The 22,590-nt window shown below is 54.3% G+C and overlaps 10 protein-coding genes across 10 annotated transcripts; 3 read left to right on the top strand and 7 right to left on the bottom strand.

Annotated features, from left to right (window-relative positions):
* Positions 1-52: 52 nt before the first annotated feature.
* M409DRAFT_18101 (uncharacterized protein) lies at positions 53-1,864 on the bottom strand (the record flags this gene model as incomplete). The annotated part of the gene is made up of 1 exon (XM_033804355.1): positions 53-1,864. The coding sequence occupies one exon, from the start codon at positions 1,862-1,864 to the stop codon at positions 53-55; it is 1,812 nt and encodes a 603-aa protein (XP_033672758.1).
* A 480-nt stretch (positions 1,865-2,344) lies between these two features.
* M409DRAFT_50493 (uncharacterized protein) lies at positions 2,345-3,138 on the top strand (the record flags this gene model as incomplete). Its single annotated transcript, XM_033811552.1, has 2 exons — positions 2,345-2,950; positions 3,007-3,138. The coding sequence occupies 2 exons, from the start codon at positions 2,345-2,347 to the stop codon at positions 3,136-3,138; spliced, it is 738 nt and encodes a 245-aa protein (XP_033672757.1).
* Positions 3,139-3,248: 110 nt separating this feature from the next.
* On the bottom strand, positions 3,249-4,950 carry M409DRAFT_35751 (uncharacterized protein; the record flags this gene model as incomplete). Its single annotated transcript, XM_033810438.1, has 3 exons — positions 3,249-3,631; positions 3,686-4,720; positions 4,773-4,950. The coding sequence occupies 3 exons, from the start codon at positions 4,948-4,950 to the stop codon at positions 3,249-3,251; spliced, it is 1,596 nt and encodes a 531-aa protein (XP_033672756.1).
* A 447-nt stretch (positions 4,951-5,397) lies between these two features.
* On the bottom strand, positions 5,398-7,252 carry M409DRAFT_18098 (uncharacterized protein; the record flags this gene model as incomplete). The annotated part of the gene is made up of 2 exons (XM_033804354.1): positions 5,398-5,688; positions 5,744-7,252. The coding sequence occupies 2 exons, from the start codon at positions 7,250-7,252 to the stop codon at positions 5,398-5,400; spliced, it is 1,800 nt and encodes a 599-aa protein (XP_033672755.1).
* A 3,444-nt stretch (positions 7,253-10,696) lies between these two features.
* On the bottom strand, positions 10,697-11,785 carry M409DRAFT_63416 (uncharacterized protein; the record flags this gene model as incomplete). The annotated part of the gene is made up of 1 exon (XM_033815591.1): positions 10,697-11,785. The coding sequence occupies one exon, from the start codon at positions 11,783-11,785 to the stop codon at positions 10,697-10,699; it is 1,089 nt and encodes a 362-aa protein (XP_033672754.1).
* Positions 11,786-12,025: 240 nt separating this feature from the next.
* On the top strand, positions 12,026-14,711 carry M409DRAFT_63415 (uncharacterized protein; the record flags this gene model as incomplete). The annotated part of the gene is made up of 2 exons (XM_033815590.1): positions 12,026-12,048; positions 12,095-14,711. 2 exons carry the CDS (start codon positions 12,026-12,028, stop codon positions 14,709-14,711), a joined length of 2,640 nt encoding a protein of 879 aa, XP_033672753.1.
* Positions 14,712-14,826: 115 nt separating this feature from the next.
* On the bottom strand, positions 14,827-16,689 carry M409DRAFT_18095 (glycoside hydrolase family 13 protein; the record flags this gene model as incomplete). The annotated part of the gene is made up of 1 exon (XM_033804353.1): positions 14,827-16,689. One exon carries the CDS (start codon positions 16,687-16,689, stop codon positions 14,827-14,829), a length of 1,863 nt encoding a protein of 620 aa, XP_033672752.1.
* A 406-nt stretch (positions 16,690-17,095) lies between these two features.
* On the bottom strand, positions 17,096-17,524 carry M409DRAFT_18094 (uncharacterized protein; the record flags this gene model as incomplete). The annotated part of the gene is made up of 1 exon (XM_033804352.1): positions 17,096-17,524. One exon carries the CDS (start codon positions 17,522-17,524, stop codon positions 17,096-17,098), a length of 429 nt encoding a protein of 142 aa, XP_033672751.1.
* A 965-nt stretch (positions 17,525-18,489) lies between these two features.
* Positions 18,490-20,554, bottom strand: M409DRAFT_63413 (uncharacterized protein; the record flags this gene model as incomplete). The annotated part of the gene is made up of 6 exons (XM_033815589.1): positions 18,490-18,854; positions 18,904-19,899; positions 19,957-20,070; positions 20,129-20,249; positions 20,349-20,431; positions 20,515-20,554. 6 exons carry the CDS (start codon positions 20,552-20,554, stop codon positions 18,490-18,492), a joined length of 1,719 nt encoding a protein of 572 aa, XP_033672750.1.
* A 734-nt stretch (positions 20,555-21,288) lies between these two features.
* Positions 21,289-21,988, top strand: M409DRAFT_50487 (uncharacterized protein; the record flags this gene model as incomplete). Its single annotated transcript, XM_033811551.1, has 2 exons — positions 21,289-21,343; positions 21,405-21,988. 2 exons carry the CDS (start codon positions 21,289-21,291, stop codon positions 21,986-21,988), a joined length of 639 nt encoding a protein of 212 aa, XP_033672749.1.
* Positions 21,989-22,590: the final 602 nt, after the last annotated feature.

The following is a 22,590-nucleotide window of genomic DNA, read 5'->3' as shown; positions in this document are numbered from 1 at the left end:
ATCATTCACTCGGCTTCCCGCAGACTCTTGTACCCTCTCTCAGTCGTTGGATTCAAGTATCGAGGTTACGACGGAGAGGAATGCACAGCTTGCTCGCGTCTGGCCCACCTCGGCGGATGTCAAATCTTTCTTCCTTGGAAGCAGACACGGTAGGCCGAAAGGTGTCGACATCAGCTCCCGCAATGGCGAGGCGAAGGCGATGCCGCTTTCTGATCAAAGCGGCAGTTGCAAACAACCTCAAAGAGACCGTCATCTCACTTCCAGGTACGACAGGCATTGCATCCTCTCTGCAGAATGTGTGAGGAAACGGGCCTTGGACGAACGGCAAGGCGTCTGCTGGAGCAATTTTTCGATGGATGAGTCGAATGATACCTTCCGTGATGTATGTGACCTTGCCTCGTGGCGAAACGTCCTCAAGATATGCGAACACGACGGGATCCTCAGTCTGTGCGGACATCTGCAGCATCAGGGTTGGCCATCCCACAATCTCAACGTCAGAGTCCATCGGAGCTGTCTCGTAGCATAAAAGCTTTTCATCTTGAAGGCGTCGGTCGCCATAGGATGTGTTCACGGACTGGTTCCACCGACTCTGCGTGCCTGCTGTTGCTGTCGAATCAACCAAATAGCTATCCACGCCAGCGACAGGATGATCCAACACAAGTTGGTTGATCTCGCTCAGCCAGAAGCAAGAGTTCTCCGCATCTACAGGCGGCCACGTTGTCGACTCGCGGAAGATGCCTGAGCCTAGAACATAGTACTTGATCGATCTGGGAGGCGATCGCCCGTTTAATATCTCTTCTGCAAAACGTATTTGGTCTTGAGTTTGATGCACGACAGAGGGCGTCGGGTCGGTCTGGCCTGGGGAAAATGGATCCACAAGTTCAAGGCCGCCATGGTTGTTCGCAGTGATGATAATGACGCTGGGAATGTCTGGCGTCGAGAGAAATCGGCTGATTCCCTCATCTGCCGTATTACCATCCGTCCAAGATGCCCACCACTGCACTGGCTTGCCTTGTCGGATGACGCCTGGAATCTGACTCGCAGCAGAGCTTTCGAAGTAGCAATGCCCATTCGTGCCTCGGTCATCTCTATACAACACAGCAGCGTAATCATCGGCGGTCCAATGTCTGCCACCGTCTTCACGGCTTTGCAAAGCCATTTGCAGAAGTGAGCAATCCGCATCCTCATCGACGGGTTGCAACGTAGGGAACAGCTTGAGAGAGTCCTCCGCTCGAGTGCGGCCATCTAGGCTGACGGACTGTCCAGCTTCGTCACTGGCCCTCGTGACACCTTCATATACAAAGGGTCTTCCAAAGTCGATATCGTAGACGGTATGAGCCCAGGCTCGAAAGAAGGCGTCGTTGGCAATTCCACCAGGCCAGAAAAGCTCCCACCAGTTGAAGTCTGTTGCACAGGGGATCGCAGCGACCAAAGCGGGCGCATTACGAGTTGTGGCCAAGTCGGCAGTGTTACCAGAATACGATGTCCCGTAGACAATCACTTTGCCGTCGCACCATGTCTGAGCAGCAATGTGGGCGATAATTTCCTCGGCATCTGCTTGCTCCTCCAAGCCCAACTCGTCTCGGCGAGCACCGAACGAAGATGTCGTACCTCGCACATCGACGACACATGCGACGTAGCCTCCCGTAAGCCAGTGATCGATTGATCGAGGACCTGAGCGTGTTTTGACGGCTGCTCGACCGTAACGAGTCAGAACGAGAACGACCGGACGAGGACTTGTAGAAATCGTGTGATCCGGAGAATAGATGCTCAGAGCCAGTCGTACGCCATCTCGCATAGCCAGGTAGTAAGAGCGGTCACTCCATCCAAGAGGGCGTGTATCTTGGCTTGTCGTAGAGGCCATGTTTGCAGTTGCTACGACCTTCTCCTGCTCCTGATGCGGTTCTAGCGATGAGGTTGGTGGTTTTCAACATATCTTCGAGCCAAGTCCAATGACTCATTCCTGATGGATCCACTCAAGCTTGGATACCGTCAGGTGGTTTGAACATGTTGCTGCTACTTCATCAAGGCGATCTCGCTACGAGGACCTGTTTTGTCCCATTGCGGACAAGCGTCGCGAATCCTTCGAGGGGAGGTCAAAGGCCGGGCCAACATTGTAGTCCTAAGAATGCCTCGATCATATCCGTATAGCTGGTGGCTTGATACAGATAGACTGTAAAGTGTTGAGTGTGGCACTGATGATAATCTGCGACTTTGAAGGGATAGTGTTCAAGAAGTGACGTCCCCTCGAAGGGAGGCCCGTGCTCTGAGCTCGGACCAGACCTCCAAACATTCACTTACCTCCAACGCTCTTCTTAGCTCCAACCACCACAGTTCACCCAAGATGGCCGAAGTACCGTCCTTCATCAGTACAACCACCGTCCTCTCCCTCCTCTCAACCGTAATAATCCTGCTCGCCGCGTACATCGCCTCCGTCCAACTCCTCCCCACCACTGCCTCCACAAAAACGCGCATCCTCTTCGTCTGGCACGCGTTCGACGCGTTGATCCATTTCTTCCTAGAAGGAGGATACCTGTACAACTGCTTCTTCTCATATACGACCAACACTGGCCTGTGGAATAACAAGGAGCCACCTTTCGTCTCCGCTTACCTGCCCCCGAACGTGTACTTCCTCGGCCACAAGAACCGCATCTATGGCTCAGAGTATGGGACGAACCCGCTGGCGAAGCTGTGGATGGAGTACGCAAAGGCAGATAAGAGATGGGCGGGTAGCGATTTGGGCATCATCAGCTTGGAGCTCTTGACAGTCTTCATTGCTGGGCCAATGGCTGTGTGGATATGCAACTGCCTCAGGAAGCAGAGGAGCGACGTGTGGTTTTGGATGGTCGTATTGGCTACTGGGGAGCTGTATGGGGGTTTCATGACCTTTGCGCCTGAGTGGTTGTCGGGGAACACCAATTTGGACGGAAGCAATTTCATGTACCTCTGGGTAGGTCAAACAAAAGCTATCTTATGGCGCACCTTACTGACCATAGGTCGTTCTAGATCTACCTCGTTTTCTTCAACGCAGCGCTGTGGGTCGCAATTCCGTTGTGGATTCTCTTTGAAGCCTACAACAGGATTACGAACGCCCTGCAATACCAGAGCCAGGTGGAGTCTGGAAAGAAGGCGAAGTGAGCTTCATTCAGTACGACAAGAAAAGTCTCGTGGGGCTGCGAACGTGCAACGAACTGCAAGATCTATTGCTCTGGCTCTATGACTGCTTGTAATGAGGAGAACTTCTCGCCCTATACTTCCTCATGGTGCGCTGCCACAACCTTCTCTTCCAGCACCCTGCCCTTCAAATCGCCTTCTGTGGCAATCGATAACGCAACGCTGGCGGATCGATGTGCCTCCGTCTCGGCCACAGGACCATCAAACACCTCCGCGATCTCTTCCAAGGACCGGCCTTTCGTCTCTGGAAATAACAGGTAAATGAGCACGATGAACACCACGAGACAGCCGATGTACACAAAGTAGAACTTCCAGGCCAACTTTTCGAGTGCGATGGGATTCACGTATTGGTTGAAGAAGCCAGCGCCGAAGACCGTCGTGAGTGTAACGCTCAAGCCGCGGGTGCGCAGCTTGTATGGGAGGATTTCCACTGGATAGGCGAAGCTGAGCGGTGTGACTGCGATCGGTGTTAGTAGAGTCAAAAAAGCAGCACAGCTTTGTGGGAACTTACAGGCAATGTCGTAGAAGCCAAAGAAGATGAAGAGCATGGCAATGACCGCTTTGCCTGCAGCTTGATCTCCCTTTTCAGCATAGACAGCAGAGAGTGCTGTCAGAATGGAGAACGCGAACAGCATTCCGATCGCACTGATGAGCCAGAGCGGCCTTCGACCGAATCTTTCAGCCGCCATAGCACCTCCAAGCGCCATGATGGCGTTCCAGATCTGCAGACCAAGATTGATGAGAGCTTGTTGACTTGGATCTGTGATGCCGACCGACTTTAGGATCGGGGCTAAATAGTAGGACACAATGCCATTTCCAGCCCACTGGATCATGATACCGACCAGGAAGCAAATCAACAGCCGATGTCGATTACCGGGAGTTGCGAAGAACATCTTCCAGGAGCTGCCGGTAGTTGCGTCCTGTTCGCGCTGGATAGCCTCGCAAATCTCATCGAATTCGTATGCAACCAATGCATCAGAGTCATCGCCGTTGGCATGGAACTTGGATAATATCTTGAATGCCTGCTCTTTCTTGCCCTTGGCCACGAGGAAACGGGGAGACTCCGGGATGAGGATCAAGCCAATGATCTGGAGGCCTGGGAAGAAGATCTGAAGCATGATGGGCATTCGCCATGACCAGCTCGATGAGATGTAGAGACCGCCGAGGGTCGCGGCTGCGGATACGATAGCTCCCCAGTAGAAGGCCGTCTGGAAACATGCTGTCACTGCTCCTCTGCTTCGCGGGTGTGCCGTCTCGGTCGTGAGGGCTGGCGCTGGGATGAGGATAAAGGCGATGCCAACACCCAGAATCAGTTTCGTGGCGAGGAAAGCCCAAGGACCGGTCGTCAAAGCCTGTGTAATGCTCGCGATAATCATTATTGCTGTTCCTATCGCGAGACAGATCTTGCGGCCAAGCGTGTCGCTGACATAGCCAGCTGGGACTAACGCCGCAAGCCCACCGAGCGAGATAGCCGCGATCATGAGGCCGAGTACATTGGTGCTGGAGTCTTGGACTACATCCGTAGTGAATTGAGGAATAGCAAGTACTGGACAAGGTCAGCGACTCGAAGGATATGAAATGGATCTTGCGATACTCACGGCCATTCATCAACGATGCATCGAATCCATTGGCGGTAGCAGACGCGAACGTCAGAAAGATCCCAATGTTCAGTCGTCGGAGTCCTGGGTCACGAAACCATTGTCGACGGCAGTTGTTTGGCAACGACTTGTAGATTTCGTCTCCTCCTCCCGAATTTGCAGCTGGACCGGCAACCATGGCGGCGAGATGTCTAGATGATGTCCAAGAAGCTCAAAGTTTGTCGTCGTCAAGTGCTTGGATTAACTTCTTGTCGTGGCTGATGGCGCAAACATACCATGACTGCGGTCTCACGGTCGACTTATATCCACAGATGACGGTGTCATTGAGTTCGAAAGTACTGGGGTCTCCACGCACCATCTCCACGCACTTTAGAAGCGAAGGATTCGGTTTGAGCGAGCGATTCAGCGATATTTGTCTGCGATTGGCCGTCTTGTAGAGATTCACCGACAGCCCCGTCAGACGCCGCTAGTCTGCAGCACTAGCGTATGGAGTTTGGGCGATTCGTGCCTGCACGCGCAAACCATCTGAACCAAGTGGACATACATTCTCTGGGGTAGTGCGGAGCCCCAACGCTCCACGAGAATACCATGTGCATTGGCAATGTTCGTTGAACTTTGCTTGGCATCATCTACGGGCCGATGCTAGGACTGCAGTTGATTGTCTCCTCGATGTCTGCCGACTGCCGCTATCGTCTCGCAGCAACTGGACTCCAGCGAGGCTGCGGTACTTTCTAGGCTCTGCTGATCCTCCCATCTTCTTCTCCAGCGTCCTGACATATATTTGTCGCGAGCTGGGATCCGCGGACAAACTCAGGAGCAGATATCGCAAGTTTTCGTGGTGCTCGATGCCGTGAGCGGTATTTGAAAACGTCAATGTGTCTAAAAGGGAGTATGCGATCTCGAACTCCTTTTCAAACTATTACTCCAAGTCAGCTCTGGGGTCTTCATGCCCGGGTCACACTTGTACTCACGATGCCGAGACCATGGACCTGAATGGCGATTGGGGGTAAGCTCTTCACGATATCACAGAGAGTCGAGGCTATTGTCAACGGATAGTCATACGAGAACGCTGGATGCGTGTTGGAAGTCGTGATCAACCCTTTCTTCAGAGCAGCCTGCCAGAAGACAAGTCTGAGCCACTGCTGGGTTATCAGCACGTCGGCCCGCTGGATGTCCGACACGCCATGCAAATCCATGGGCTCCCTGAGATGATCTTGAAGCGCAGCCAACTCTGGATAGCCCTTGTCCGTTGATGCAAATCTAGCGGGGTCGTTCCAAAGCTTGACGAAATTGTAGTCCAGCATGGCGAAGAGATTATAGAGACTCTGAAGGCCGGATGCGATCAACGGATCCTCGTCCGCGCAGGAATCATGCGGAAGGTCTGGAGTGTTGAGCGTGCTGACTGGAAACTCGTCCAGCACACATGCCCCTCTCTCTGTGATGAAGAGCAGTACATACGCTCGTTGTTGCCTCAGACGTTCGTCATGTGTCAGAGACACATTCTGACCGACCTCCTCCAACCCTGCGGCATGAGCCAGAGTAATCGCCTCGCGCACATGAAACCAAGATGCTTTGCGACACTTGAGCTCAAATAATGCTATGCCAACGAAGAGCGACGTCAGCACATCGTTGTACGTAGCAGACTCGGCCAGGTCCACTTCCAATCGCGCTTCAAGACATTTTCTGATGAAATGGCGACTCGCAGAAACTCGTTGTTCTGAACTCAAGCCAGGCCACCTATCGACGTGCATGATCGTCATCGCACAGATGGACCACATGAGACACGACTCTGATCTGGTCGCCGAAGAAGGATCTTCCATCAGCGTTTCGACCTTTCTCCGCTCCACGATGGAATAGATTGGATACATATGCGTGAAGAAAAGCTCTACACTCCTCTGCGCAAGCTCGCTGGCTTCAAAGTTGGCCGAGGCATGTTGTTGCAAAGACACAGTGGTGAGGTGTGACAGCGGCGAGGCGTATTGATCTGTCGCTGAAGGAGTACCGACCGAGCTCAACCCGTGAGGGCCAGGCAGTTGGCGCCACGGCTCGCTGCCTTGAGGCAACGGCCAGTTCGAGGAAGCCAGCACATTCTGAGCGAAGTCATCGAACGAGAAGTAGTCGTTGCCGATGGCATCACCTGGTGTGCTCCATTCCGCTTGAAGCGCTGTACTCGATGGCGGCAATAGTGGATCAAGCGTGGCCGGCGTGATTGGCGTCGAGGGAGGCAATGGACCAGGCTGAGTTGTATAAGAAGCACTGCCCACCGCTGCTGTCTCTGCATAGCCTTGTGCTCTCAACTGCTCCACGATAGATCCCCGTCCACGCTTCGGTCCTCGTTTCTTGCGGACAGAAGTGTACGTGCATGCAAGACTAGAGGTCTGACATCGCTCGCACGGATTGGAATAATCGCAGCGTACTTTCCGTTTGCGGCATTGATCGCACGGGATAGGGGTTTTCCTGCGCTCTCTTGCAGACTCCATCTTGACGACATCGGCGAAATACGCGCACAGTTTGAGCGCTCGCTGCGAGTGCAAGCTCCGCCCGCCTCCTCGATTGGAGCTATGGGCTATCGGCAATAGAAGGTCCTGGTTCCGGTTTGGTGTATTTGCAATCGGGCCTTCTGAAACTTTGTTTCTACGAAGGAGTAGCACGAGATTGTCACGGGCATTTTTGCTTTCACAATGCAAAGTAAACTACAATGCAGATTAGCTTCATCTAGCACAATATCATTATGCTAAGCAGCAGCAGCGACGCCTGTCTCGCTGGTTGCCATGGACGTTTGATCTTCGATGGCCAACTCGTCCCACTTTCGCAGCATCTGCTCCATATTGCTTTCGCTACGATTCCCCATGCCCCAGTTTGGATACGTCGAACTCAGCTGTTCAGAGTCAGTGATCCATCGGTCACATGAAAAGATTGAATGAATACCTGGTGCAAGTCTGAAGGCTGCCACGCCGACTCTGCCACGAGGCTGATCATTTGCTGAACAGAATCGGGGAGTCTGACCTTGAGCTCCATTGCAGTGCAGTAGACCATTCGCGCAGTGCCTCTTGCATGCATTTCCTGTAGTCCTGCTGCTAGGAGACATCGGAAGCACTCTGCGAAGCTCGTGTTGACATCTTCGTGCTCAGTATCTGACATTCGGCTGCCAAGGTGTGGTATCGACGACGAGGCCATAGTCGGCATCACTTCCATAGACTGAAGCAGCGTCAATGTCGCAACAGTGGCCATATGGATGAGAAACGGTGGAACGATCTTGTACCCGTATGCTTCTGTGAAATCGTGTGCGATGGTCCCTGACCTGAGCCCCCAAGTGACACCCCGGCTTTTGAGCTGGTCCTCGTAGCCGGTCAGCCCTGCAAGACCATCGCTGGCATCGGACAGTCGCTTGACCGCTCTATTGTACAGACCCATGTTCAGGTCGACAAAGTGGCAGCTAGTAGCATCGAATTTTAGTCGCTGGTCGTGGGCATGGTTGGAAGTGCTCACTGAAACTCAAGAAGAGGCGAAGGCATCCGTTTTGAATAGACCAGATCGTCTGGTAGAGCCTCGTGCCACTCGTGAAGTCTCCATGCCACGGCACTGGCGTCGTCGAGAATCTGCTTGTTGGTTCTCGTAGATCCATAGGGACGAACGAGATCCGCTATTATCGGCACAAGCTTGGTCCTTTGATGTAGCAGAAGGTTGATTCTGAGCGGCAGAGGTTCTCGATTCAATGAAAATCCTGTCCAGTGAGCTGTCACATCTGGCAAGAGTCTTGGAATATCGATCATTCCGTCTTGTACTTTGAACGAGATTGTATCCGAATCGCGACACAGCGCGTGTATGAAGGCCAAGTTCAACCAGACCACGGAAGAGACCAGACATGATCTGACTCTGGTAGCCAGTAGCTCAGCGACAGGGTCAGAATTGCTGACAGGCTCTGGCAAAGACTTGACTAAAGCACCTGCGCGGTAGACTAGATCCAGCCCAATTTTGTCTTTGCCGCGTCTGGCTGATTCCACTCCAATGATCAGCATGGACTGGAGGTTGGTGATCGTTGCTTTCTGGTCTTCGAGCTCCAACAAGCGTAAGGCTTCCCGATGGAAGTGCTCCCCACGAGAAAGCATCTTGCCAGGGACTGCGAACGCTTCGTCAATCTCCGAGAACAGTGACGCTCAGGCTGAGATCGAATGAACCAACAATGGTGAGCAATAGACAGAATGCTTTCGGCTTCGCATCGCGCGAAGGAACGCATCTTCTTCAACAAGCCTCCAGAAAGGGTTTATAAAGCACAAGAATAAGGATACCAGGTGTGATACCGCCTCGTCGTTGTCAGTCATCGATGTCCAGGGCGAGGCTGGCACCCAATAGATTGGACCAGCGTTCTACACCCATTCACGCGATCAGTCTCAGGGGACGGGGCAACATGGGCGAACGTACCGTGCCGTCGGCAATTCGATTTGTCAATCCATGGCTTGGGGCGCCAGGGAGAATCTTGTGCAGGTCCCCCATTGTGACAAGGGTATTCTTCAGGTGCTCATACTTCGGCGATAGGGGTAGATTGACCCTTGTTGACACGTCCATCAAGACTGACGAGGCCACATTGACTATGTCGTCAAGTGCTGCAGTCGATTGAGCGAGTGCTGTAAGAAAAAGACGTCGATGCCTCTCCATTTCAGGTTCATCGTGCCGTTGCGAAACGTGCCGCAGAATGGACTCGACCTGGTGTCCGGCTCGTATACGGCGCAGCGTCTCGATCGCTTGATCCTCATCTTGGCTTGCTAGCCCCTCATAGATCTGTGATAGATCGTCGTATTTCCACTTCAGAGCTTGTTGTGGAGTTTCATTCTCTTGAGCAATGTATTCGCATGCGATGCCCCGCCGACTGCAATCGCTACATGGACGTCTACCATCGCACTGTACTCACCTTTGTCGGGCATGTACCACCATTCCTTGTTCGTGCATATGTACTCGTAACGCAGACGTGCAGTAACAAAACCGTCCTACCCTGTCGGGTCTCATGGCTCTTCGGTCTCAATGCTAACATACCGAGTGCTCGACCACATGTACCTCTGGCATATGATCTTTTCCGCCCTTCACCTTCGCGTGCTTGACTCGTCTAGAGGTAGCACTCGGCTTAGACTGGATACTCGGGTCGACTTCTGCAAGCGCATGTTTGTTTTGGGCCATCTTCAAAACTAGTAGATCAACGCGGCCATGAGTTGAGAAGAAGAAAGACAGATGGGGAGCAAGTTGTGTTGTTATCGAGGGTAAGAAGTCTAAAGCACGCGTCTTCCCTGCCACGACAGACACGTGGCACTGAACACAGTCCCATACAGATAGACGTCGCCCCTCAAATCGATAAATTGCAGTGTCATGATGTATCACGTAGCACAGCCGTCGCCTCTGACGACGGCCTTGCACTGAGCTCGTCTTGATCGACCGGCGAATACTGCTCGTGGTTGCTGATGCTGTCTTGCTTCAGAATTTCTGAGTCTGAGTTGGTGTGTTGTTGTAGTACGATACTTTGACCATCCACACTGGACGGCCAGGCAAAGCAGCCATTGTCTGCCAATCCACGATCGTGCTGGTGCCGTTGTTGACGTATGTGACGAGGGTGGACTCTACGGGAGTAAAGTACTGGCAGCTTGCAAGGACTAGGAATAGCTTTGCGGTGGTGGAAGTCTTCATGCTTGTGTGGTTGTGTTGCAAGGGATGGGAGGCGATGGTAGGTTTGAAGTCTGTTGATCCGGAGCAAGAGGACATAGACAGGCTGGAGGGGCAGCAGAGACAGTCGACAAAGCGAAAGTAGAACATACCAGGTAGCGCTGGCTAGTCTTGTCTTATTGCCCTGTGAATGTATCGGGCCTTCGAGAAGTTCCGGTGTCTTGAAGACATGAGCCGTAGGGGAAAAGGGTGCACAAGAGTGTGCCATTCGCGAATCACCCACTCCAGCCGTACTTACTGCCGCCTTCACCTCTTGCTCGCCTTCCTTCTCCCCACTTGTCCTCCAGTGCTTCTTGTTGTGTGCGGGCATTGTTGACCAGTTGCTGAAGGCTATGCTTGCCTGGCGCCACAGCCTTGACCGCACGATGTTCGATAACCTCGCCAGCCTGTCGCATCTGTTCATTTGCAGCGTACTCAGAGTCCAAGTTGAAGTGCGCGACATTGAAATCTTTGCCACCATGCCTACCGAATAGCTGACGTCGTTGCGCTGGGGTGAGGTTCATATCGGCCGCAACGGCTTCGAGCGAGTTGGGGTTTGACGATGCTGGATTTGCAGGTGATTGAGTGTTCGCGGTCTGTTGCACTTCCTCGGGCAGGTAGCCACGGCCTTCCTCTGCTATTAGGGGCTTATAATCGCCCGTGCTAGAGGATACGGGGAGAGCTTGTTCTTCCTGATTCATCGCGAACAGAGACCTCTTCGGCTTCGGAGCAGGTTCGGGGTCTTTCTCCTTCGCCACATTCGTTGCTGCCGCTCTTGCCATATCTGAATGCTTCCCATTACTCGCGCTTTCAGTTCGCTCGGTGACTGGGGGTGGCTTGTTCGCTGGCTTCTTTTTCTTCTTGCTCGACACACTGAGAGGTAGAAAACGAGTGTTCTTCCGCACCAACTTTGGCTCTTCCGCAGATTCTGTCTTTTCTGGCAACGAATTCTCCCCGTTGCCACTGCTCATAGACACATCTTCTTCGATCGGCGCTTGAGGAGGCGGGTTACGACTGAATGCGGCTTCGCTGCTCGTCTTTAGACTGATCCCAGGTTTTGGGGCATTGGCGCCTGATTTCTTGGGTGCTGGCAGGAAGCTGTTGATCCCACTGAAGGCCCCACCGGTACGCGCTCTCTTCGCAGGAGGTCCATCGGCGCTTTCGTCCTTTTTCTGGCCCGGCTCAGGCTTGAGTGATGGCAAAGAGACTGCAATCTTGCCAGGCGCTGCTTTTTGGAAAGCTGGCTTTGCTGCTGCTGTCTGCTTCGGCGCCTCAGCCCTCGATTCTGTCTCGCTTTCGCTGTCCGAGTAGTCGACCAGTGCCATGTTGATGGTTTGAGAAGGAAAGCGTGATGTGTTCGAAGGTTGAAGCTCGAAGAGGGCTGCATGACTCGCGCCTCAAACGACGACTCCCGCCGGCTCCGTATCCGCCCCGCCCTCTTCCACGTGTAGCCCCTGCACATCACCCACCATTCACTTCAAGACTGCATGTGATAGTAGAATCGCCAGCTGGTCTGGCGCACGGTTCAGTGCCCTTTCCTCACGACCTTGACGACCGCGACGACCATGTCTCTCCTCATGAACGAAGAGTGCGTCTATATGTCCCTCACGCAAGTCCCTTGCTGACATTACCAGGTTCTCCATCTACCAGCTTCGACTCGGATACCTAAACCAGATCCACGACGGCGTTGGCGAACGATTGATCAACCTCAATCCCGCGATCTTGAACAATCCAGCTTTTCGAACCGCAGGATGGGTGCCAGACATCGCCGCGATCAAGCGATGCTACTCTCCTCCGATTCCTACTGGCGGCGGGCCTGAGATCAGTAACGAGTACTTTCAGAGGCCAAGGCGGCCAACTGGGCGACCACTAGAGGAGGAAGATGGCGGCGAAGGCGGTGGAATGGTAACCGGACATCAAGGGAGCGAGGATACACTTGGCCCAGCTGGGCTACATGCAAATGAGAGGAAGCGGGAGAGAAGACGCAGGAAAGAGCAGCTGGAAGAAGATGACAGTTCAGATTTGAGTGATGATAGCGATGAAGATGATTTGGCCAAGGGACCTGCGCAGAGCATCAAGTTCAGCAAGATGCCAATTCGAAATCGGGCAAAATCGTCACCCCCAACACAGGCCAGTACGCTCAAAGCTGGATTTGAAGATGGGCCCGCGGTGATGATCACTAGCCCTTCCCGGCCGCCAGAAGGAAGCGCGTTTGGTAGGCTACGGAGCGGCAGCGTGGGACAAGTAGAGGCTGTGAAACAGAGGGCGAGGAGAGACACCACGACTAGCTCAGAAGTATCCAGTGAGAACGACACAGCACCTGCTCAGTTCAAGAAGAAGCTTCCAAGTCGACCTGGTAAAGGCCCCAGCGTGCTGACAATGGACGACGACATTCAAGAGGAGGAACACGACGGCGATGGTACCGCTGGCTCTGAGCTAGATGATGAAGACGACGATGACATCGATGTAGGCGAGGCTTCGGATCTCAGCGATGAATTTGAAGGAACGGCAGACTCGCCTTCGATGCTCGGATTACCTGGAGCGAGCGACGGAATGTCCACTTCTCCGCTCAAACCACCTCCAGATATGCTGCCCGCGATAACACCTGCAAACAGTTCTCCAAAGAAGCAAGCCAGGGAAGCGTTACCTCGCCTGCCGAAGTTACCACCTGGCCAAAGACCGAAGAGCATGGCACCGCAGAATGTTGGGATGATCAGCATGATGATTAAAGGCAGTGGCGGTGTCAGTGACAAGCCTTTCCAAAAGTTCGCCGAGTTTTCAGGCAAGGATGAGCCAAATCCCCTCTGGATCAAGATCTATGCCCCGTTCTCTGAGAAACCAAGCGACCCCATACAAGTCCCATTGCGCAGGATTAAAGAAGATCGTCCAGTGACGGTTGCAGACTTGATCGGACTGGCCTTGTGGAGATACGTGGAGGAGGAGTACAAGCCTGAAATACAACCAGACGAAAGCAGCATCAATCGATGGACTCTTCGAATAGTAGAGGATGAGGAAATCGACTATGATTTTCCGGCTTTGACACGCACTCGACCGATTATTGACTTTACATCCAATAACAACAATCCACCTCGACGCTCTCGCGACAAGCCTTGGGATGAGTTTGGGCTAGTCAAGGCGACCGAAGAGCAGTTCAAGGAGAACGAGGAACTGACTCCTCAGATTGGAGATATGGGAAGCACAGGACCTGCTCCTCTGGCTACGCCGAAACTGGAGGCCCCAAGAGCTCCTACACCAGCGCCTCTGTCAAGGAACGGAACTGAGGCTCCCCCGACTCCAGCTTTCCCATCCTTCAATCCAGCACGAAATCCCATCACCGGTCCGTCTTTCGCACCCAATGCATTGCGCAAGGACTCGACGGCCCCTGCAGACATGCCACAGCGCGAGACTCGATCCGGAGCCGCAAAGACCGGTGCACCGCGCAAAGTTATGGTCACATTCACCGACCCGTCGACATTCGCTACTCGCAACGAGTCCTACGACACCACCACCGACAGCTACATCGCCGAGATCTTCGAGAAAGCATGTGCTCGTCTCGGCCTAGACAAAGCCCTCTTCGTCTTCAAAGTCCACGGCACGCAAGTCGTCGCACCACCCGACCGCACCATCGAAGCCCTCAATGACAAACTCCACCTCGACCTCGTCCGCCGCCGCTTCGCAGGCTCAGGAATGGGCGGCGGAGACGGCATGTTCGGCATGGGCCTCTCAGGCTCGCCCGGCAGCTCCTCACCAAACGCCCCTCTAGACCTCACACCCGCCAACGCCACACCGGGCCACTCGAAAAAGAAAGGCATGAAAGGCTTCACGCTGCACCCCCTGGCCGCGCAACAAAAATCCGAACTCAAATCCACCGGCCCCTCGATGCTCGACCTGACAACAGGAGGCTTCGGCACCGAAGGCAAACGCTACAACGTCCTGCGCAAACAACCCCTCTCCTTCGCCGCGACGCACCCGCGCACCCTCATCATCACGCCGGAATACATGACCATCATGCCCGCCGCGCCGGACAGTCTGGCCGCGCCGACGGGCAAGGTGACGAACGTCCCCATGACGAGCATCATCGGCGCGAAGGTGAGCAGGAAGCATCCGCGGATGGTGAGGATCTATGTGTTCCGGGAGAAGGAGCAGAAGAGGTATGATTTCGAGGCGGCGAATCATCGCGAGGCGGAGGAGATTGTGGGTGATGTGAGGAAGGGGATGGAGAATTTTGGGGCGATGGGTGGGGAGGAGTAAAGGATATGGGAGGCGTTTTTGGGAAGCGAGTAGAGGAAGAGATACCCAGGGTAGTATATTTTCGAACGGAATTGATGCAACGACAAACTTTCTATCTCAACTAACACCTGCAAATCTAGTACCCAAACACCACCCCCTGAAAAGCCCCCAACACGACGTTCTCCCCACTCCCCACGAACCCCTTCGCCCCCTCCCCACCATACGTATCATCCAGCACGAAAAACTTCAAGGCCTCCCCACCATTCATCCCCTTCGGCATCTTAAACTCCACTCCCTCCCCATTCCCCAAATTCAACACCACCAAAATATCCCGCACGCACACCGCGTCCTTTCCCCTCGCCTTCCCCTCCTCCTCCACGAGCGGTTTCCGCCAATACGCGAACACACCCCCGTCCCCCAGCGTCCCCTCCACGGCCTCGAAGTCCCCGAAAATCACCGTCTCGCCGAATTTCTTGCGCAGGGAGAGCCGGTGACGGTAGTAGTTGAGGACAGAGGAGGGCGAGGAGAGTTGGGAGGTTATATTGCAGGTTGCGGAGTCGGTGTTCATGGGCGACCAGGTCTTTGCCTTCGGTGGGGCGGAGGAGAAGCCTGCGTGGGGTTCGGAGGGCGACGAGGCTGTCCAGGGGAGGGGCGCGCGAGCGTGGTCGCGGGCTTTGAGGTGGACTTGTGTGAGGAAGGGAGCCATGTCGACGTCTTCAATGGAAACGCCATGTTGCGCTGCTCGAGCGGCACGCATGGAAGCCCAGGTCTGGTGCGTCTCGAGGTCTTTGTACTCGCTCAGGGGAATGCTGGGATCGAGGTTGATCATGCCGATTTCCTGGCCTTGGTAGAGGAAGAAAGTGCCGCTGAAGGTGCTTTGCAGGAGGGCGAGCATTTTGGCGACTTTGGTGCGGTTCTTGGGGTCTTTGTCCCCGAAACGTGTTACGCAGCGAGCGGAGTCGTGGGATTCGAGCCAGGTTGTTTGCCAGGCGCCTTTGGAGTACGCGAGGGCGTTCTGCCATTTGATGATGTCGTGCTTGAACTCGGATAGTGTCCATGGTCGTGGGTCGAACTTCCCGCCCGAGCCCATGTCGATGCCGAAGAGGTCGTAGGTGTACACCATGTTCAGCTCTTGTCGGTCGGGGTCGGTGAATGCGCGGACGTCTGCTGGTTTGTCTGTGCAGATGACTTCTCCCACGGTCATGACTTGATCGCCATAAGGATCCAGAGCCTCCTTTCTCATCTCCTTCAAGAACTCATGCACCCGAGGTCCATTGCAACACAAGGCCGTAGCATTCTGCCATGGCGTCTTCGAATCCTTCACAGGAGCATCAGGAAGACCATCCGGCTTGGAGATCATATTGATGACATCCATCCTGAATCCCGCAACCCCTTTCTCCAACCAGAACCTCATATCGCTGTAGACCGCCTTCCTCACTTTCGGATTGTCCCAGTTGAGGTCAGGCTGCTGCTTGCTGAAGATGCGGAGGTAGTACTCATCCGTACGCTCATCATACTCCCACGCCGAGCCCCTGAAGATACTCTCCCAGTTGTTCGGTGGGTGACGCTCAACAGTACCGTCAGGAAGCCGCATCGTAATGCCCTTCCGCCAGAAGTACCAGTCACGCTTGGGATTCTTCAAACTAGACCTGCTCTCCTTGAACCAAGCATGCTCATCACTCGTGTGATTGACGACCAGATCCATGATCAACTTCATGCCGTGCTCTTTGAGCTTCGCAATCAGCTTCTCGATGTCTTCCACGGTACCGTACTGTGGATCAACGTCCCGGTAGTCGACGACATCGTAGCCCATATCGACACCGCTGCTTCGGTAGCATGCTGCGAGCCAGACGGCGTCCACGCCCAGGTTGGCAAGATATTCGACTTTGGAGATGAGGCCTGGGATGTCGCCGATGCCATCGCCGTTGGAGTCTTTGAAGGAAGCTGGGTAGGCTTCGTAGATGGCGGCGTTGTGCCACCAGTGGCGCTTGGAAGACATTATGCCACGAGTTCGTCCGGGTGTGCTGCTTGATGGGTATTGAAGTCCTCTGATGATCCGAGGAAGTTGTGATGCTAGTTGGCGAAGTCGCAGCGAAGGCACGTTGGGCATCCCTGCTAATAAGACAGTCGAGCGCCACTCGTGAACAAAGTCAAGAACACGTCGACGATGTATTTACGGAAGGATCTCATCACCGTTGCCGTTCATGCCGTGCGACACAGCCTGATGTCGTAGCTCATGCACGCCCACATGTATTCAATACACAAGAAGAAGACTCACACGTTGTTGTTGTCGTGAACACCTCTGTCCACCTTCCCATAAGATCAGCAAACATATCTACCATCCCAACGATCAATCCTCTTCTCAACAACCACTCCTACCAAAGCCCCACCATCCCTCCCTCTCCTTAAACCCCAACACTAACCCTACCCACCTCCTCAACCCCCTCCATAGCCACCCGAATCTCCCTAACAACCTCCTCCTCCTCCATCCTTTCCTCACTCCTAACCAACCTCCCATCCCTCACCGCAAACCCCCTCCCCCCATCCAAAACGCAACACCTCACCACCGCCTTAAATTCCACAAACCCAAACACCTCCCTCTCCCTGCCCCTCGCCTGCAGCAGTCGATTCGTGAGGACGAAGAGCTGTCCGATGGGGATGGGTAAATGGGTTCCCTCATTGGTCAGGTGCGTGATGCAGTCGACGAGGAGGTCGATACGTTGGGGGGGTTCGATGGAGCGTTGGTTGTCAGGTGGTCGAGGCGCGTCTTCGGTGAGGAAGGCTGGGTAGTGTACTGTGAGAGGGGTGCCGTTGATGCCGTTCGGTGCTGTCATCCCCGGGCTGTGGCGAAAGGGGTCGATCAGAAGACGAGGTGTATGGCGACAGCTGAGAGTCCTCTCTTTGTTTAGTGTTCTTGCTTAACCTCGAAAGTGGTCTTTTCCCTTCATGCCAGCAACCCCATTCTTGTCCGTTGAATCCCTATGCTTTTATACCACGACCCAATCCGTCTAATTCGCATTAACAACGGTACACTTCTCCGCCTCACTCTATCCATCGATATAAACCGCACTCAATAGACACCTGCTCATCCAGTTGGTAACAATTCGATACTATCCCGGCTCCACAATAAAGTGGCGACAGAAAAGGTAGATAGATTAGATTAACATCATCGCCGCACTGCTTCGCTTATTAGCTTTCGACATCATACAATTTGCCACATCCTCTACTTGCTTCTTCTGCTGGTCGTTGCCGCATCTTTATTGCATCGTGGAGATACCTGGTCGAAGAATCATCTGTCACTACAGCTTGAGATCATGAAAGAGCACGCCACGGACAATCCAGAACCTCATGCCATCTTTATCTCTTTACTTGCCTGCCTGCCTGCCAGTGGGACACCCCCGCCAGACAAATCAATACAACTGATGCCCTCCCTAACGGGAATCGAGCGCGCGCACACATCCAATGAATCCCATGAATTACTCATCGTCGTATCTCTCAGACTTCGCCTGCGCCCTCATACAAAGAGAGAAAAAGAAGAAACCAACCCCGCCCCTTTGCCTGTGTGAACAACGCCGGACAGAATGCTGGTTCTCAAAATGTGGAAATGTTTTCGCTCGCTTGCTTCGCTCAATACTTGCACACTGAAATGCTCAAAACACTGCTTGGTCGGTTTGATACCCGGTTTGCCCAGCATCCAGGATCGGAGGAGGTACTGAAGAAGGCCTTGTATCCCAAAGGGTATGATGATGATGATGATGATGATGATGATGATGATGACGGACGTAGAATGGTCAAGTCTTCAGACCTTTAAAGACGACGGCTGGCTGAGCATGCTATCGGTCTTGCCAGATGCGTCGCCATTGCTGATTTCCAGACACCGTCGAGCCAGAGCCACGACTTCGCCCTCTCCGTCCTCGCTCTCGTCACCTTCATCCTCCGACTCTACAGTCTTTTCGCTGATTTCGCGGACCATTCGCATGACGTCTTCTGACTTGTTGATGGTTTCGACGAGTTTCTGATCACCGGATTCCAGAAGCTGCAAAAGAGTCCAAATGGCGATATGTTGGAACGTGGGGTCTCCTGATGCAAGGAAGCGATTGAGGTAGCCGTGAATGCCACCTGAGGGTTGGTTCCATGAGGTCAAGAAGAGGGAGTAGTCGCCCACTGATCTGCGTTAGCCATCAGAAAGGTAAATATTTGGTGCTATGCTCACCTTTGCTGCTCAAGTTGCCCAGAGCAGCAGCACTGTTCCCTTGGACTTCTATGCTTTCACTCTCTGTCAATGGGATGAGCACGTCAAAGACACCAAGATCCAATAGTTGTGGCTTCAAATCGTCGGACAGTGCCAAGACAGCTATCGCAGCCGTCATCTCCGATTGTACACTGAGCGGTACGTCGAGAACAAGCTCTTTGCACTTTTGCACTGCGCCTGCTTGTAGTACCAGTTGCTTGTTCTTGTCGGACGAAGCCGCCAGATTTCGTAGCGTTGAGATTGCGTGGCATTGGATTTCTTCATTGTCTGTCGAGCCGAGGAGATCGACGAGCGGTTTCAAGAATCCAGCATCGATGATTGGTGACTCGTTCATGGGATGTATGCTGATGTTGCGAATACATGCAACTGCTGAAAGGATTAAAGGCAGGTAGCTGCTTTGTAGCAACTGCAATAATGGTGGAAGGCCTCCGGCTCGTACGATCTCCAGTTGATACTTCTCGTCGCTGGCAAGGTTTCTGAGAGCCAAGGCGGCCTGGCATTGCACTTTTGGTGCCTGGCCTTTCATCAGGTGGACTAAGCTCTGCACCAGTTTGTTCTCTGTTTGTGATAGCCTCTTTCGATTGGTGCTGTCCACGGCGATGTTGCTGAGAGCAGTGGTACAGTAGTACTGTACGTCTGTGTCTGGACTGCTGAGCAAGCTCACAAGCACTGGGATCGCGCCTGCGGAGACAAGTTGCTGTCTGTTGTCGTCCGAGTGTGTCATATTCAACAGCGCGCCTGTAGCGTTTCGCTGTACCCGCATATCTTTGCTCTTGGCCAGACGAGTCAGTGGCGCCAGGGCGCCTGATCGGGCTATTCTTGCTTTATTTTCTTCATGTGTGGCCAGGTTCGTTATGCAGCCGACGGCGTTGCACTGGACTTCGACGTTGGGGCTGTTCATTTGGCGGATGAGGGGAGTGAGTCCGCCCAGGGAGACAATCAAAGTTTTGTTCTGGCCTGCATCGCTGTCAGCGCTGCTACACATCCAAAGCATGTTATATTGGTGGGTGGTACCATCTACGGCAAGGTTACCCAACGCAGCCGAGGCGGCGCGCTGTACCTCAATGTCTGGGCTTTCGAGGAGGTATAGGATAGGCTCGAGGGTCGCCCTGTCTACCGGTCTGACATCTGCGGTGCACTGTGTCAGTTGTATCTTTCCTGCATGTGCCGGATCTCTCAAACATGCCTCTTTCTGTGATTTCGGCAAAGGTCAAGCTGGCGCTTCGCTGCAGGTCGATGTTTTGGCTGTAGACGAGGGTGGAGAGCGCGGCGAGCGGTTCGCCGGAGAAGAAGTCGGTCTCGCCTCTCTGTGTGGCAGTCTCATTAGCAGGCGCATACAAGTTGGGGCGCCGTCGAACGTCTTGCAGCAGGGCAAGACAGGCTTCGAGGCGTTGGGCGTACAGTACATTCTCGAGGTAGTTGAGGAGGTCGGCGACTGCTTCCCTTTCCGAGTCGGCCAGGACATTATCGTAGTCGACCTTGGAGCGGCCTGCAATAAGAATGACGTGCGGTTAGCATCTGAGACATGCGCGGTGTGCATAGCAGCTGGGAACGCAGCAGGGAGAGGCGTACTTCCGCAGCAGGAGAAGATCTTGCGACACAGGTCGGCCATGCTTATGTGGATGTTGCTCGCATGCGCGGCCGCGGCGGGCCTGGAGAGGAGGTGGTGGGTTGTTTGCTGGCAGCTATGGAGCGCAGCGGCGCGTCATGTGAATGTATCGAGGTGGTGTATGATGCTTGCTATTGGCCCGGGTGCAGCAAGCAGAGCCTCACGGAGCGCAGACGAGATATTGGAGTATGGGCGAGCGAGGGTGCAGCGGTGAGGAGCTGTCTACATGCTGCGCAGTCGCTATCAACCGTCACGGCAGTCGCTGTGTTGCTTGCTGAGCTTCCAAGTTCATCGCTAGACGACCGTTTGTGATGGCACGTGCGCTCCGTGCCTGAGGCAGCAATCCCAACGCATACGTCTTCGACATCGCAACTCCACCACCACCTCACCTCTTCACCATCTCGAGCATGGAGAGGCAGACCATCAACTTATCAGCATCAACATCATCACGAGAGCTTGGTGGAAATGAGCACGTGACGACTACTCGTGTCAACGCCGCTTGCTCGAGGATCTCACTACTCAGGCAGGGCATCGAGCTCCGATGTCTGACAGATGATCAAGCTTGTAGGCGAGAGTCTACACCATTATGTCAATCACAGCCAATGGCCACCCGTTGAAGCTATCGCTACTTGTTGAAGGAGCAATTGGCCTTTGACCCTGCTGATGCTGCCGTCTGACTACTGTAGCTCCGAGTTGACTGTCTTCTCCACTGCGGCATTAATATCCAAGTGTCCTGGATGGCGTCGTATGGGCGTCTTGGCCTTGCACCACTCGCGCATTGCATTGATGCCGGTATGTGAGGTACCACTCTCGCGAGGTGGTGCCGCCGTGAGCGTGACCTGAGTCCTGACAGGCCCCGAGCTAATCGAGCATGCGGCTCTGGAGAATGAGCCATTTTCTGCTCGAGAGATGCAGGCCATCGATGGCCTATGCGAGCAACAACGTACAGGCCGTTCATTAGCCGCGTTTATTTGCACCTCACTTCATGTCCCAAGAGTGCAATCATACTTATCTGCTCACCCGAGTCCTCTGTCTTGGCCACTCCTTCGTCGTCTTGGCTCGCTGCACAAGCTGCCAGCTCAGCTGCAAATCGCCAGCACCACCTCTCTCCATCCGGCAGGCGCCTGGCATGTGATCATCCGCGTCTGGCCGAGCGCCGCCGTGTATGGATGCTGCTCTGGCCTGCTATGGGGAGGCCGAACGAGCAGACACACTGCACAGCACGCACCTCGACCGATCTCGACATCAACAGCCCCCGTGGCATCTACAGCCTCTCGGCCGCATCGTGCTATGCACAGTGCCGGCGACCAGGCAAGCATCGACCAGCTGTTGCGGCACGTTGGCGTCGCTTGGTCGCGGGAGGGGCTGCTAGCAGGCGAGCATGACCCCGGCACATTGAAGAGTGATCTACGCATCCCCGCGAAAGGTGCAGGCTAAGGAGGACGTTCAGTGCTTACTAGAGCGCCGTTTAACGATGACGTGAAGCCAGAGCAGCTTAGGCTGCGACGAGGTGCAGTTTGGCTGTGGGCGAGGACAGAGGCAGCGGCGGGGAAGGGCGGGCCATGGCCAGACTGTGGTGTCGAGCAAGCTACGTCTCCACCCAGCGTTGCGCTGCTCTCAAATCGGCTTTGTTCTCAGACCTGTAAGAAATCCAAGCAATGACGGACGCTGCTGAGGAGGCTGTGTTTACTTGGCGCACGTCTATACGTTCCCTTGTACCGCCGGTTTGAGTTGCGCATTGCTCATAAAGCAGGCAAGGGCAGCTCGTGTGCCCCTCACCATTGCCTGACGCTCAATCTCCAGAAATCAACCTTCTTGTGCGCGCTCCCAGAGTCGGCTCGCCGCTGTCTGGAACCGGTACCGCCCCTACGACTGCCCCATGTACTAGCCCTGCTATTACGTCTGCACCGCCGTTGCTGCTGTCCGCGGCGACGTCTTATTATTGCCTCCTGCCTGCTGCGCGACGCCCGCTGATGTTGTTTCTGCTGCCGCCGCCGCCCAACATCTCCAGCCCAAGCACCCCTTCGCCCCAATAACAG

The sequence above is a fragment of the Zasmidium cellare genome, assembly GCF_010093935.1.
Source record: "Zasmidium cellare ATCC 36951 unplaced genomic scaffold M409scaffold_4, whole genome shotgun sequence".
Lineage (NCBI taxonomy): Eukaryota > Fungi > Ascomycota > Dothideomycetes > Mycosphaerellales > Mycosphaerellaceae > Zasmidium > Zasmidium cellare.
Note: the sequence above shows the minus strand (reverse complement) of the source record. Positions and strands in the feature narration are given on the sequence as shown.